Source organism: Tuber melanosporum (genome assembly GCF_000151645.1).
Source record: "Tuber melanosporum whole genome shotgun sequence assembly, scaffold_14, strain Mel28".
Lineage (NCBI taxonomy): Eukaryota > Fungi > Ascomycota > Pezizomycetes > Pezizales > Tuberaceae > Tuber > Tuber melanosporum.
Window position 1 is genome coordinate 1,028,790 of NW_003298797.1, and position 13,904 is coordinate 1,042,693.

Below are 13,904 nucleotides of genomic sequence, written 5' to 3' on the forward strand. Positions count from 1 at the left end.
ACTCGTCCCCCCCACATTCGCTAGGTGATTTTCGCAAGCCTTCTCAAGCACCGCTTTTATCGGTGATCTCTGCATACCGCATGATGGAGCGTTGAGACGGGTTTATTGATTTGTGTACGGGTGAGGGTTGACCCGACCTTCCTCCATTTTTTTTCTTCTTCTTCTCTCTGTCTACTCGAGGTGCGGTTGGGGGCGGTAGACGAGTGAATACACTTGTACGAGTGCCGGTATGAATCGGTGAATAAAATAAATGAATAAATGCGAGGAAAAGGGACATGTACGAGTACCGGCAGAGGGGAAAAAAAAAATAGGAATATGAGACTCGCATAAAGACCCACCAGCACTCTTTTCTATGATCACAAAGAAAAAGAAAAGGAGAGAGGAAAAAGAAAAAAAGAAAAAAAAGGGCTACATAATATTATAATATTTTAGTTGATAATTCATACTTCTCTCGTACCGGTAGTATGTGCGCTGGAAGCGTCCTTCGGCTGCGCCGCAGTGTCTCTGGAGATATGTAGGTCTATATCGGAATTTGGACGAGGAGAGGGAGAGGTCGAGATGGCTCCGCTGGCATTCGCAAACCCCAGGCTATCCGATGGCCACACGGGTCTCTGCAGCCTAGCGAGGGAGTAATTCGGACTACCGACCCTGGAGACGGGCTCGTCTTCTTCACGTTCCCAAGCCGCCGACCCCATATACGAATTTCGTGAGAAGACCGATCTCGCCGGGCCTTCGTACTCGTCGTCAATTTTGGGGCACCTGCGGATGTGGTTGACGCTGAAGGACGAAGGGGTTGGGCCCGTAGCGGACAACTGCTGTGAGCGACGCGCCGTTGGGAGATCTAGTGCCCGTTTCTCGATATGGCCCAGGTACTTCTCTCTTGTCGGGTTCATGCTTTGTGGCCTGATTTGGGTCCCTCGCGGAGCAATTTTGAGATACGTGGCATAGAGGTTTACCAGAGCGAAGGTGATGGCTACGACCACTGTGGACCCTTGGATCACAATGACGACAATTCCAAGGATTGTAGCTATGATTCTCTATATGATTGCGTTCCCCCGCCGGTCAGACACTTGCCGGAAAACGTGCGGACAAGGGTATATATGGGTGCTTACGTTCAGCTTAGGAGTTGCTAAGACCACGCATAGGATCGCAAGGGTGGAGATCCTCATGATTGGGAGCATGTAAGCAGTGAACACATTCAATCTGCAAAGGACATACAGGTAGACGTATGAGTAAATTTCAAACGAGCAAAAAAGGAATGCGTGAGGAGGGGTGCCACCACGAACCTAGTGCTTTCGAAGGGCATCATGTAAGCTAGAACAATGAAATATATTGTTTCGACGGTCAGTAACCCATGAACCTGGGCTTTCGGATTTCCAATCCCCCCCCCATGGAAGACCCCCCTCAAGATCTCGAAAAATAACAAGGGCCCAAAGGCCCACCATACCCGCCTCCGAAACCGAGAGGATAGCCATCCGAATCGACGAATGAACCCGAGGTTCTCATGAACCGAACCCCGTTCGCCACCCGTCTCGACAGACAACTTCCACCAGGGCATTATTATTTTCCTTCTAGTGCCATCAATGCTGCTACGGCGCGATACGACCATCCACGGAATGAAGCCAGCCTTAAATTGTGGATATATCACGAGGTTCATCCGATTAATCCTTACCCTCCCCCCATGCCAGCGAGTCCTATATGCGGCGAAAGCAGCCGTAGACAGCCCTACAATTAACAGGGTGAATACAAACGCGGCGACGGCAGATGGCCCCGCCTCATGCAAAGTGAACTGGAAGGTTGCCAGCGAAACTAGCGGGAAAGCAGCTATTAAGAACTATGGGCAGGTCAATATACCATACAGCCTTTTCCAGACATAATATATCATTTAAACTAGACTAGAGGGAGGCGGGGGAGGACAAACCACTTTGCAAAGCGTAGATTCTAGGTAATCCCACCAGTTCTCTCTGAATATCAGCAAGCGATTCTCCTTCATTATTCCTCCTTTGATCGAGGCGCCAATTGCTATTTTAAGTCCGATTATTGAGATAGCCACGGCTGCTAGCAATATCAGTGACCACAGGAACGACGTGATAAATGCATTTCTGACGATTACTCCGCTCATGGCCAAAGTAGCGGGGAATCCAGCAAGGTTACCAGGCTTCGGGAGCCCAGCTTTTTGGTGTTCTCCGAATCTGACATATCTTTTCGCCAGTGGATAGAGGTCGCGTGCCATTTCGAAGGAACCCTTGTCCGGTGCGAGGCTTCCATCAGCAAGCTTTGGCCCTCCCGTAAAGCGATTCAGTGATCGCTGCATAGCGTCCAGACTAATAATTCCCGCGGACCATGCAAAATTCGACCAGAAGGCCAGAAGCACGCTCGGGAAATTTACGCCAAGGGTGCCCGTGAGATATACAGAGTGAAAGCAAGAGAACAGAGTGTGCGCCGACAGAGAGTGCGCATACAGCCTTCTTGATGAAACGATCGAATCACCGCCGCTCATGGCAGTGATGAGCGATGCGATACCCACGCTCGCAGCCAAACCCCCCAGTGCCGGGGAAATGATTTTCGGGTGGGAGAAGCTATGCCCATTAGTGATCAGGGCGGTCACGCACGCAGTTTGGCTTTTTGTGCTGTTTGAGAAGATGCGTAGGTCTGCACGCCCCTCAAAGTCCGGGATTGTGAATGCGATTGCTATAGTAGGCTTCGTTATCAGATTTTGTCAAATGGATGCGCTATCTTGTCATTGCTTTCTGCTTTCTTCCTCTTCTTCGTCATAAATATTTCTTACCTGGAATTCCTGAGACTTCGTTCATCGACACTGGGACAGCGTGCGAAGCTGTAATGTTTACGCTGGAGGTCACAGGGCATAGGGAAGGGATATTAGTCCGACAAGGGTTGAATACCAAGTCAAACCGGCTCTCCCCATCTAACTGTTCGTCAGTTGATAGTTCTATTTGCGGTACTTGAATAAGGGTTTATCTTTGGATTTAGAAAAATATATATGTATATCAAACGTACAAGCTACAACGCTGAGATGAACTAGTGAAAGTCAGTATTTCTATGGGATGTATTACCATGCCCCAGCACAGCGCACTGGAATCAAATCTAAGAAAAGAGGGCAAAAGGGAGACTAACTCATCAGGCTCTCATTCACAAGAGTTGTGTACCCATTGATATTAAAACTAATCGTCATATTGTCCGAATAGTACGCTGCATCGAACCTAGTGATCTTGATCGCTGAATCCTCCATGCAGTCTCCATAATCTGCGGTGTATAGGGCGGGCTTTCGATCATCTCGAAGATCCCCCGGAGCGGCCATGATTTCCCCGTCGCCGGCGTTAAAGTTTATTCTCCTCTGGGCGCGGGCTCCAGAGATGAGTATCGAACAGACCCCGAATGCCCACCACCACCACCACCACCGAGATAGGGCCATCGGGGAACGAGCGGAGACAGGGGATTGATTCTGTACAACTCCCAGTAGATGTGTGGTGGAAGGGGGTTGTGCGGGCTTCCTCCGGGGGACGATATGACCTGGTCCGATCTAGACGAGAGCAATTGGTAGTTGATATTCATCTGCCCTGGTTTTTTTTTCTTTTTTTTCCTCCTACCCCGCTGATTGTTGCGGTAGGATAGGAATGCCGTGTCAGTGAATGATAGCCCTGGGGCTTCGAAAAGAGCCCTTGGGTTATGATATGTAGTGTGGGTTTACATATCATACGTTGTCTAAAATAACGGGTAGTCCGTCGAGCGTCTTGGCAGCCAGCTGTTTATTTTCGGACTCGGTGGTGGAGAATAGAACTGCACTCGAGTACCGGTGGGGCGGAAGGGGGACTTTGTCGGTCGTTGATAGGATGGGCCCAAAGCCACAGAGAGGGGATTGGTTCAATACGAGTACAAGCATGTCCATACCGGTACCATCTAAACCCGTGACCCACCGGAACTCGAGCACCGGCAAAGTATCATAGAAACTCTTGGAATCCACCATCTTTACTGGTTATTGTTGCCGGCGAAAATCAGCCCTTCAACCCACAATAGGTTTAGTTTGGCGGGTCAACAAAATTGCGAATACCGATTAACGAGTTCCAACACATCCAGTGGACGGAACTTATCGTGACAGGAGATTAAACGTTAATTACCCTCTGGGGTTTTTGTCTTTGAATCTGAAGGATACAGGGTTTTTTTTACCACACGTTTTGCCAACCCCCATCTCCGGGAGCTCACACTACCCGGGACAAGCAGCACAGGACCCACACAGCTCTGCAGGATAACACAATCCCGTAGGATAATGATAGAATACCGTAGAGGCGTTCAGCCCCAGAGCCGAGAAAGCGCTTCTCGAGCGCCAAGTTCCGAGTGACTGCTGGACCACGTTACACAAACCAAGTTCACCAACTCGGGGGGCTTGCATAAATGCCTTTCAATCCGGGGGCGAACGCTTCCAATGAGCTGTTTACTTGTAGATCGAGAAAATTAGTGGTGATTGGTCGAATAGGGTTTGAGGCGGAAATCGAGGCATCATATTATTGTTGATCAGATAAATTTATCCTATGCCAATCTGGATTTTCACTTGCGGAAACAGAAAAAAAAAAGGAAAAACAAAAAAAAGGAAAAACAAAACAAAAACTTAACCGAATCACGGGCGCTCACTCGAGCCAGCGGCCAAGTAGACAGCTGAATCCTGGATTAACGCGTCTTCATGGTAGGACGGCACATTCATCATACGAGGGGGGCGAGGGGGGGAATCCTGGGAAGAGTTACTCATTGAAGATTGAGGGGATTATCACCTCCCTGGCGATTTGTGGGGTTTGGTGTGGTTAGCAACTTTTCAAAGGAAGGAATGGGCTCTCTGACCGCCAATTACGGTATCCGGCGCTATCGGTATTCGATAACGGTAGGTGAGAAACCATGTTTGCCGCAGATAGACCTGTAGGAGTGAAACAATGTCCGACAATCGACCAACCATCGTCGAGCCCAGCCGCAGTTGGAACCTAGGGATTGGAAGTCGCTGCATTCCCGGCTTGCTCTTTTGTCCTCGAAGCTGGCCGGGTTGGGGGGAGGGTCTGCATCTGCAAGGACCCAGAACAATCATAGCCGAGCACCGGTACCGCACGTCGTTGACTGAAGGGCCTCGCTTGATCGACCGGTCCGGGGGGAAACTCAACACCCCGATTGATATTCACGCGCTGTACTGTAATACCTACCGTCCTTTGTTGGCTGCGGGCACTTTTGTTCAAATGCTGAGTGAATTGTCTGATATCCCTTTTTGTGCTTTTGCTGTCTGTTGTTGCCTGGAGCTTGAGCACCATGTCAACACTGTCATACTTGAACTACAAGGGTAGCTGCGGTAGCTGTCCTCGAGTGCTTGCCATCCAAGTACCATGACTAACCAGTACGATCTCACAGTAACAATTAATTAACCCCGCCACCACCCCTTGAAGCAGGATCCATTTAGCCATCGTGCGGATCAGCGCGGGAAGGAGCAAATCATGGTGGGGGTGACCACCATCCGGCACCACCGCACTGTACGAGTAGTCTACGGTACCCTGCGGTGTGAACTTCAAGCGAGTGCTTCCGTACAATACATCTCAGGACTCGACCACCGGCATCGGTTTCGAGGAGTTACCGGTACTGAAGCGGATCGAAAACTTGAGCACAAACCCCCACGGTACGGTACCTACTCTTTTTTTTTTTTTTTTTTTTCCATTGCTCCGCCTTGGGCAGTCAGTCTATGGCACAGTAAATACTTGCACTTGTACGAGTACGGTTACATTCCCATCTTCCATTTCTATTTAGTAATCTCCAATTTTCAACTTCGGTCCAATGTCCGCCTATGATAAGCTGAAAGACTTGACAAAAGTACGAGTACAAGTTATGGTAACATATCCAGATCATAGGTTTCTTTTCTTTTCTTTTTTTTTTGATGTGCTTATGGTATTGTAAATTTCCTCAAGGAAAGGAACCTAAAGATCCTGGTGTTCTCTCTCTTTTTTTTCCTTTTTCCTTTTTCTTTCCGGATCCTGATTGTGCAATAACGTTCACTGGGGGCCATAACTCATACGGGATGATACTAGAGGTTTTCATTCTATAAAAGAAACTGCTATGATACCAGTCTGTGAATTCTCGGGTGCCAAGTGCTAACCAAACAGAGCTCTAGAAGAGAGAAAAAAGAGATTCGCGCCCCTTGGCCCAGCGAGTTTTTTTTCGCAACTTTCGGGAAATCTACAATAGAAAACCCCTCGGATTTAGGAGTACCGGGAAGGCCTAATAGTGGAATTATATACGGTATACGGATATCCGGAAGGTGATCCGGTTTGGCGCTCCCTACTAGGAGAGGAATATCCCCGGGGGGGGGGTATACGGTAAGGATATGGAAGAAAATGTATTCTAAAAAAACAGGGTATAAATGACAAAACTAATCACGCAGCTCTAGATTCCTGCTACCACCCCCGTCTCATCCTCATCTCCTAGATCCCCCAGAATCGCGACTTCTTAGGCTTGTCGCCCTTGACTTCGCTGCCTTCTGCTGCTGCTGCCATGGTGCTATCCGGAGATGGTTGCCTGAGGAACGTTGGTCTATCCGGTGCGTCGTGAGCTAGGCCACAAACCGTCCTGAAATCACCCGCGATTTCCCCCCTTCTCTTCACATGCTCTAAAAAGCCATTCAATGGACAACTCTCCCCCGGCCCACCCGCACAGCCTTCCAATGGCACAATGCCATCATTGACATTGAATCTGACGAATATCTCTTTTTCTGCGGACTTATTCTTCGCAGTGCACGACAGACGCTCGAAAATGATACGACCACCCATAGGGGTTATCTGCGATGTTTTCCATTTCCTATCCTCCATCATTTCATCAACAGGGAGATCCTGAGTGTCTTCGAAAATTCCAAATGCTGCCAACATAGGCACAATGTCTCCATCGTGGACGCTAACTCTTTGTTAGTTTGGGTACAAAGGCGGAAATTATGGGCAAGTATGAAACAGATTCAAACGCACAAACTAAAGTAAAGCGGACCGGCCGATTCAGGCCCTTCTGCGATCAAATTCGCCGTTGTGTTTAACCAAAGCCAACCCATTGCTTTCGCATACTTATTACCGGGTCTGAGACTGTTAGCTACTGAGTTCTTAATTTAGGGTTGATCACAGGGGGACAAACCCAGCCCTATAGTAATGGATTACGTCTCTCGCATATTCAAATTGGGACCATTCTTGCCTTGTAAAGACGTTGCACCATTTACTATTCCCTAGCACAGTGATCTCGAAACCACACATCTCCTGCATGCTGTAGATCTCCGAATCTATGACAGTACGCTAGTAAGTAGGGTGTGCATAGGATAAGGTTCATAGCATATCGTGGGAAAATAATATACCAGAAAACTGCAACCCGGGGTTTTCTTTCTCAAGTCGCTGAGCGATAGCTGGAAGGTAAGTTGCACGGTATTTGTAGAGCATCTCGTAGCCGTAATCGTGGCCCAATTCCGGGTCCTCAACATAAGTCTTGCAGGTATCGCTGTATCTGCGTTAGAATTGATTCGATCACTCCACGCTATCCCTCACTCGAGCAGTGGTCGTAACGGTTCATAAGATGGGAAAAACTCACCCCGGGGTCAATGTATCTCCGGCTTTACTTTCATCCTCACTAATTATCTGAAGCTCCGTATGCCTGTTCTCGAGACCGAAAAATCCTGCGCCAAAGTACCTTGCCGTGTCGATTACCCTATCACACTCGCTGGCCCAGAACAAGGTATGGTTGTGAAGAACCTTTTCCCATAAATGCCGGTATCGGGTGCGAAGCTTGACTCCAGTAGTGAATGCTTCTAAAGTTCCCGAGTAAGGACCGGTAGTAGTGAGTTGCTCAAAATGTTTCTCGGGCGCTGTACGAGCATTAGAACGGTCCATCGTGTCTGTCCAACGTAATGTACCCACAAGGTGAACTCACAGTCCGTGAAATATTGCCAATCATTCAAGAAGGCAAGAGATCCTTTCAACTCAACACCCGAAGATCTTATTTTCTTTAGGAGTACGATCATTCCTAAACAAATAATCCGTAAGCCTTCAGTCCTTCATTGCAACCGCGTGTTGTGTTTTTACTTACGGGCACCGGCATTTTTTGTGGGAAATCGCTCGCCATGACGTGACATCTAGTGATAAGGATCCGGAATTAGAATGTAGAATCTTCCGAAGGGGTGCCATGTCGGGAGCCTCATTCGAAGCGGAGGAGAGCTCTACCATATGTGCCATATCAATTTCGCAATCATCTGGGACCCGAATCCCCCCCTTTACCACGCCGTCAACTTTTTCCACCCATGGCCCATTTCCTCCAAGATGGTAAAGTATATTCCATTCTCGGTTCTGGTCCGGGCAATTGGATGCACCCCGACAGGCAGTCTCCAACCCCAACCCCCAACCATGGTGATTTGTTTGGAGGTATGCTGGTAAAATTTGTTGCAAGGAGTTTGGCAACGAGTAGCTTGGCTGAGGGTTGAGTAGAAAGACAACAGATGCAAGCAGGCAAATCATAGCTGATATGGTGAATAGTAGCAACGACATCTGAATAGGTAAGTATCTAAATCGCTTGGGAAATATCGCGACTAGTTTGAAGTTGACATTCATTTTCTTTCCCATTCTAGGTCAGTTGGCGCTCCCCCAACCTCAGCCTTAGAACCACGGGGATTGGGTCCCCAATCCGGACTAGCTTTTGGATGACTAATCATATCCTGGTAGTGAGCCTCATTAGGGTCCTCACACGTGTCTTGAGCAGCTCGTTTTGTATTCGTACAATCAATATACCGTAGTAGAGGCACCGCGATCCGAGAAGCACCGCATGGTAACTAATTGTGGTCTACCGCCGCATGAAATAACATAGGAGGAAGGATCAACGAGCAGGCCAAACATAATCACTGTTTGCCAAGGCACTTTCAGTGTGCTGTTCGTGGGCCTCAACGACTCTACTAGTACCGGGGACAGTGACAGCGGAGACGGCCTGCAATGCTGCGACAGAATATTCGAAACACCGCCCTCTTTACTCTCGCTGCACAGTGGGCACTCCGGGCCGGGATTCCTCACATACGGCACCGTCACCCTGGAAGTTCTCGACTACCGGTATAGTGTACGAGTGGAAGTAAGCCGCAGGAGATCAAGAACCCAATTTCTAGGAGAGGAAAGGAAATATATTTAATTAAAGTTCCCAACCCCCCCCCTCCCCAAATGCTACTAGCCCTCGGAAGCGGTTCGCTAACCATCTCTTTCTATTGCTCGGAAGAAACAGGTTGGGATAAATGTTTACAATTTCCCTGGAGACATATCCGATAATAGCCATCTAAATGGATATCGTTCTGTTGTTTTCGATAGGTACCGTATTGTTCTTGGGGTATACAAGGAACGGTATGAGAACTTTACGGACGCGGCTGTGCCGTACTGATAATGCTTTCAATTTTACTGTAAGAGCTGACAAAGGAAAGCTAACATAGCAGAGTAGAACGCTGATGCTACATAGCTTATGAAACGTTTATTTGTTTGAGTCGGTGTCGTGGCCTTACCGGGGCGTCGGTGGTGTGAAAGAAGCACCGTATTGCTTCTGTGGTTCGGCCCTCTTTTTAAGGGCGTTCTGGTTTTAGCATGCTATCATAGAATTATTATAGCTAGTATGATACTAAATTTGGGCCGTAGGGTTGTAGCACTGGTATTGAGAGAAGTCCATAATATTATGCGATATGGTGGAGGGAAATCCCAACGATATAGCCTTGGACCGGGGATGTAATACGGCAGTCTGCATGTGCCAATATTTGAAATATATTGTCATTCTGTGCGGGTAGTATGGTCTCTACGGGTACCGTATTGAATTCCAGCAATGCTGAACTAGATTGCTTGGCACCGACAGGGGAGCTTTGAGGCTAGCGCCTGAGATGGGCGAAGGAGAACTTACCCGGACGAAGTTCGATAGTATCAGTGAACCTCATTTAAACAACAACCTCTAGAGCTCGGCCAGCGTTCTTGACCAATATGCTCGTCGACTACTCTGATAGCGAATCCGACTCAGGAGATCAAAAACCCGAACCACCCCCCCAAAGCCCCCCGGTCTCTAGAAAAACAGGACTGTCCGCCCTTCTTCCAAAGCCAAAAGAGTCACAGAAAACTGGTCAGGATGGCGACATTGTGGCTACTGGCCCAAGAAAGTTTATTGTTAACCTCCCGAAGCTCGATACGCAGGGCGACGATGCAGATGGCCCACCAGCGAAAAAGATACGGACTGGCGGAGGCGGTTCTGGATTAAGCGCAATGTTGCCTGCCCCAAAAAGATCAGGGGCTACAGTGAGGGTTGATCCCAAACCATCACCTTCTCCGATTGAGCATGGGGCGGATAGAGTGTCAGAAGAAGCTGTGAAAGAGCAGGATCCAGCTAGCCGGACTATTGGCGGCACAACTATGTTCGTGCCACAGTCAGTATCTAGAAAACCTATTCAACCAGCAAGCGCATTCAAGAAGTCGTCGGGGACTGGAGCAGTGAAGCCCAGAAGCCAAGTGCCCACCAAAGTTTCCCTATTTGGAGCAGGTGAGTCTGGTAATATACTATATCGTCTGTTAGTGGAGGCTTACTGTTTCCGAAACTAGGAACAAACTCTTCTACGTCAAATAAGTCAAATAAAAAGACTTTGCCTACCGGAGAATATAAGCCTATAATGGTTTCTGCAGCAAAACCAGTCAGGCTGTGGGATGCGGATGGCAATGGAGGAGACCCTTATAGCGTTGGAGATGATGTCTTGGTAATAGCTACCGATGGGGAGGCTTCCTACCAAGCTTTGACTGATCATGGCGATGCACCTGAGGACCTTGACGCAATCGCTCGGCAGGCAGGATTGGATGATTCTGCTGTAAGTGCCTTACTCTCGCCTGCACTCTGCCAGGTTCTGACAAAAACCAGATGCGCCAGCTCTATGGTCGTCGTGGTCGACAGGATGCGCCAATCAACATATCTACATTTAGTGTTGATGAGGAGTATAATAATAATGAATTGAAGCGGTCGCTGGGGCTAATGGAAGAGGCGAAGCCAGTCAGGAGTATTGCGCCAGGGAAACATCAATTGTCTTCTCTGCTCAATGGTAAGTTTGCACAGCGCACCCTCGAGAGACTCAAAGGATACGCATTTCTAACCTCGTGTATCGTAGCTGCGCAAGCGCAGAGGGGCGCATTGGAGGAAAGCTTTGCTCAGGGAAAAAGAAACAAAAGGGAGGCTGGCTCAAAATATGGATGGTAGCCAGCGGTGTAATATACGGGTCGGTTGCAAAAAAGTATTGTTTTTAAAGCTGTTGCTGTGAGAAGGGTGTGTAATGGAGACCCTTGTGTTGCGCTGATGTTTTTTACGCTTCACTTGTGCATCCTATGTGTGCAGCTCCTTGGATATCAGGTAGCTAGTGAATGAGCCGCGTACTATACCCTCTTACCTCCACACGCTACCCTTCGTTCATCGGATCTTTGACACCGTTGTTATTCATCTGTTCCATCCCATCCCATCCCCTTCCCTCTTACTATTTTCACCGTAAACCTTTACCGCTCCCTCACCCTTCCTCTCCCTATCCATCGCTGGATACTTCCGTGTCTAGCTCTTTATCCTCCTCTCCGGTTTGCTTCATTCCTTTCTTCACCGGAAAAATATATTTGCTTTAACGATTCCAAGTAATTTCTTCACTCCTGGATTTATTACAGCAGTTTGCACTAAACAAAACAAAAATGGCACCCATTGATGGTTCCTTTTTCCATCCTTTTAATCGTTGGCCCTTTCCCCCATGTCCAACTGGTAATGCGACTGCCTCCTCCCCTTCACCTCCTGTTTGCTCTTGCAAGAATTTTCTGGGGGATTCGTTTGGGGAATCTAGCTCTTCCATTGGACACCAGTGCTTAGCTGGATTTACCCCGCCTACTCCGCAGTCTAGTCAGGAAGCACTGGTTCCTAGTAGGACTGAACCTAATATGAACAAAAGTATCTTCGGGAGCTCTGTGGCTGCTGATACTCACCGTCTTGTATCTGTCACCGAAAGTCATGAAACACATCAGAATAATCCTTCTGGGAAGGAAGCTGCTAGAAGTTCTGATTTTGTTACGACTGCATTTTTTAAGAATGGGGGTGATATGGCGACCAGAGTCATCATCCCCGATCACCCTGAAATAAAGATCAGGAGCAGCCTGAAATCAAATGATCTTAGAGCTAGACCTCTACCGATGCTTGATCCCGTTGGACCCAAAACACCGCCGAAAAATATCTGGAGGCGTACCTCGTCAGCTGAACTTGCCAGTGGGCTATCTACAAATACTGGCTGGAACAATAATAAGAGCACCCGTCCAATTGATAAGCCCTGGAGGAGGCCTTCCGATTCTGAAGCACACTCTTCTCAAAAGCTTGCAACTGCTGGTGGTGCGGCCGGGGGCGTACCAACTATGGATGAGGGTATGCCCTCCTCGTCTCTGAACGTCGGGTCTGGAAGCGGCCTCAAAGAGAATATTTCCATCAGGAAGACTATTCTCGGTTGCTCGCAATGTGTATTCGAGCCAAAAATCAAGGTTGTTCCTTGCGGTTGCCTTATTTGTCTAGCCTGTGGAGGTAGATTCTGGGGAGCTGGTCGTTGTGCGGAAGGTATTTACTGTGGATGTGGTGAGGTAAGAATATCGCTTCTATATCGTCTAACTAGACACGGATCTGAGTAACGTCTGTTAGCTTATCTCATGCATGACCAACTTGGACTCCGCAAATCGCCAGCAACCGCAGAACTACCAGAGTTTCCCTCAGCCTACATTCAACCCCCTTCCCAAGTTTCCTACCGAGCTTGTTGCAGCTGGTACGCCGCTCTCGACTCCCATGCCTGCATTTGTGTCTAGCTGGCAAAACGGCCAGGCTACAGCGTTTTCATATGATACACCTGCGCCTTCTATCGCTGTCGATAGCCCTCTCTCTTTGCCTGTCGCTAGTGTTGATAGTCTTCGCAATTTCTTGCTTATGGATGCTGAAACTGCTATCCAAAATGCTCCGTTGGTGGAGCTGGGCAGGTATGGCGTGCCTCAGAATTGGGCATGTGTTAGAGTAGGCAACGTAGGTGCCGTTTGTTCCTTTAATAACGTTAAGCTAATGGACTGGGATAGATACCTTACAATGTGACAACATCAGAGCTCACTGAGTTCCTGGGGAAGAACTCCAATATCATTCCGGACAGTACAGAGAATGTTGGAGTTCATGTCATCATGGACAGGTCTACAGTAAGTGGATACCTGGTTTTGACTACCAAAATTGTTTGCTAATATATACATGTATATATACAGGGAAAAACTATGGACGCCTTTGTTGAATTCATGACTGCAAAGGATGCCTGGAAATGTGTTGCGCGACGCAAGAGCCGCGTTCTCGGGAACAGGCACCTCACGTTGGATGTTGTCGACCCGTCCGAGCTTATGAAAGAAATATTTCCGAGGGCAAAAGGGGTTCATTGGGATGGTGTTATTCCCCTTGTTTCTCATGATCCGGAATATGCCGGGAGAAACCCAGAGATATTGGGCAGAGAGGAGCTGGTATTAATTGTTAATCATGCAAGAACTCCTCACAGGGTTTGTATTTGTGTTCTCTCCTCACGAAAGAGCCATTGTGCTAATAGTGCGCCCACCAAGAGTCCGTTTAGTCGCAAATGCCTACAAAGGCCCTTCCAGTCTCTATTGTCGATTGTCTCAAAGTTCCCATGGTTTGCTGTGGATTTCTACACTATCGAACAGCGGGATTACATCTATCAAGCTCTTCTTTCTGCTGTCGAGATCTTGAAACGCCACATTAAGAGAGGGAAAGCTATGCCAAACCTGGATCAGGAGTTACTCAAGAGCCTTGTGAGGGTAGGAGCTATGTGTTCCGGATTCACTGATGTTCAG

The 13,904-nt window shown here is 48.3% G+C and overlaps 3 protein-coding genes; 1 reads left to right on the plus strand and 2 right to left on the minus strand.

Annotated features, from left to right (window-relative positions):
• Window positions 1-238: 238 nt before the first annotated feature.
• On the minus strand, window positions 239-3,319 carry GSTUM_00004704001 (uncharacterized protein; the record flags this gene model as incomplete). XM_002836330.2 has 6 exons in its annotated part: window positions 239-1,037; window positions 1,113-1,203; window positions 1,287-1,834; window positions 1,922-2,691; window positions 2,789-2,950; window positions 3,136-3,319. The coding sequence occupies 6 exons, from the start codon at window positions 3,317-3,319 to the stop codon at window positions 441-443; spliced, it is 2,352 nt and encodes a 783-aa protein (XP_002836376.1). The 3' UTR covers window positions 239-440.
• A 3,047-nt stretch (window positions 3,320-6,366) lies between these two features.
• On the minus strand, window positions 6,367-8,627 carry GSTUM_00004705001 (uncharacterized protein; the record flags this gene model as incomplete). XM_002836331.2 has 8 exons in its annotated part: window positions 6,367-6,930; window positions 6,999-7,103; window positions 7,159-7,300; window positions 7,373-7,512; window positions 7,603-7,876; window positions 7,942-8,034; window positions 8,098-8,143; window positions 8,232-8,627. The coding sequence occupies 8 exons, from the start codon at window positions 8,625-8,627 to the stop codon at window positions 6,465-6,467; spliced, it is 1,662 nt and encodes a 553-aa protein (XP_002836377.1). The 3' UTR covers window positions 6,367-6,464.
• Window positions 8,628-8,803: 176 nt separating this feature from the next.
• Window positions 8,804-11,303, plus strand: GSTUM_00004706001 (uncharacterized protein; the record flags this gene model as incomplete). XM_002836332.2 has 5 exons in its annotated part: window positions 8,804-10,554; window positions 10,614-10,873; window positions 10,924-10,997; window positions 11,054-11,101; window positions 11,168-11,303. Exons 1-5 carry the CDS (start codon window positions 10,005-10,007, stop codon window positions 11,301-11,303), a joined length of 1,068 nt encoding a protein of 355 aa, XP_002836378.1. The 5' UTR covers window positions 8,804-10,004.
• Between the last annotated feature and the right edge of the window lie 2,601 nt (window positions 11,304-13,904).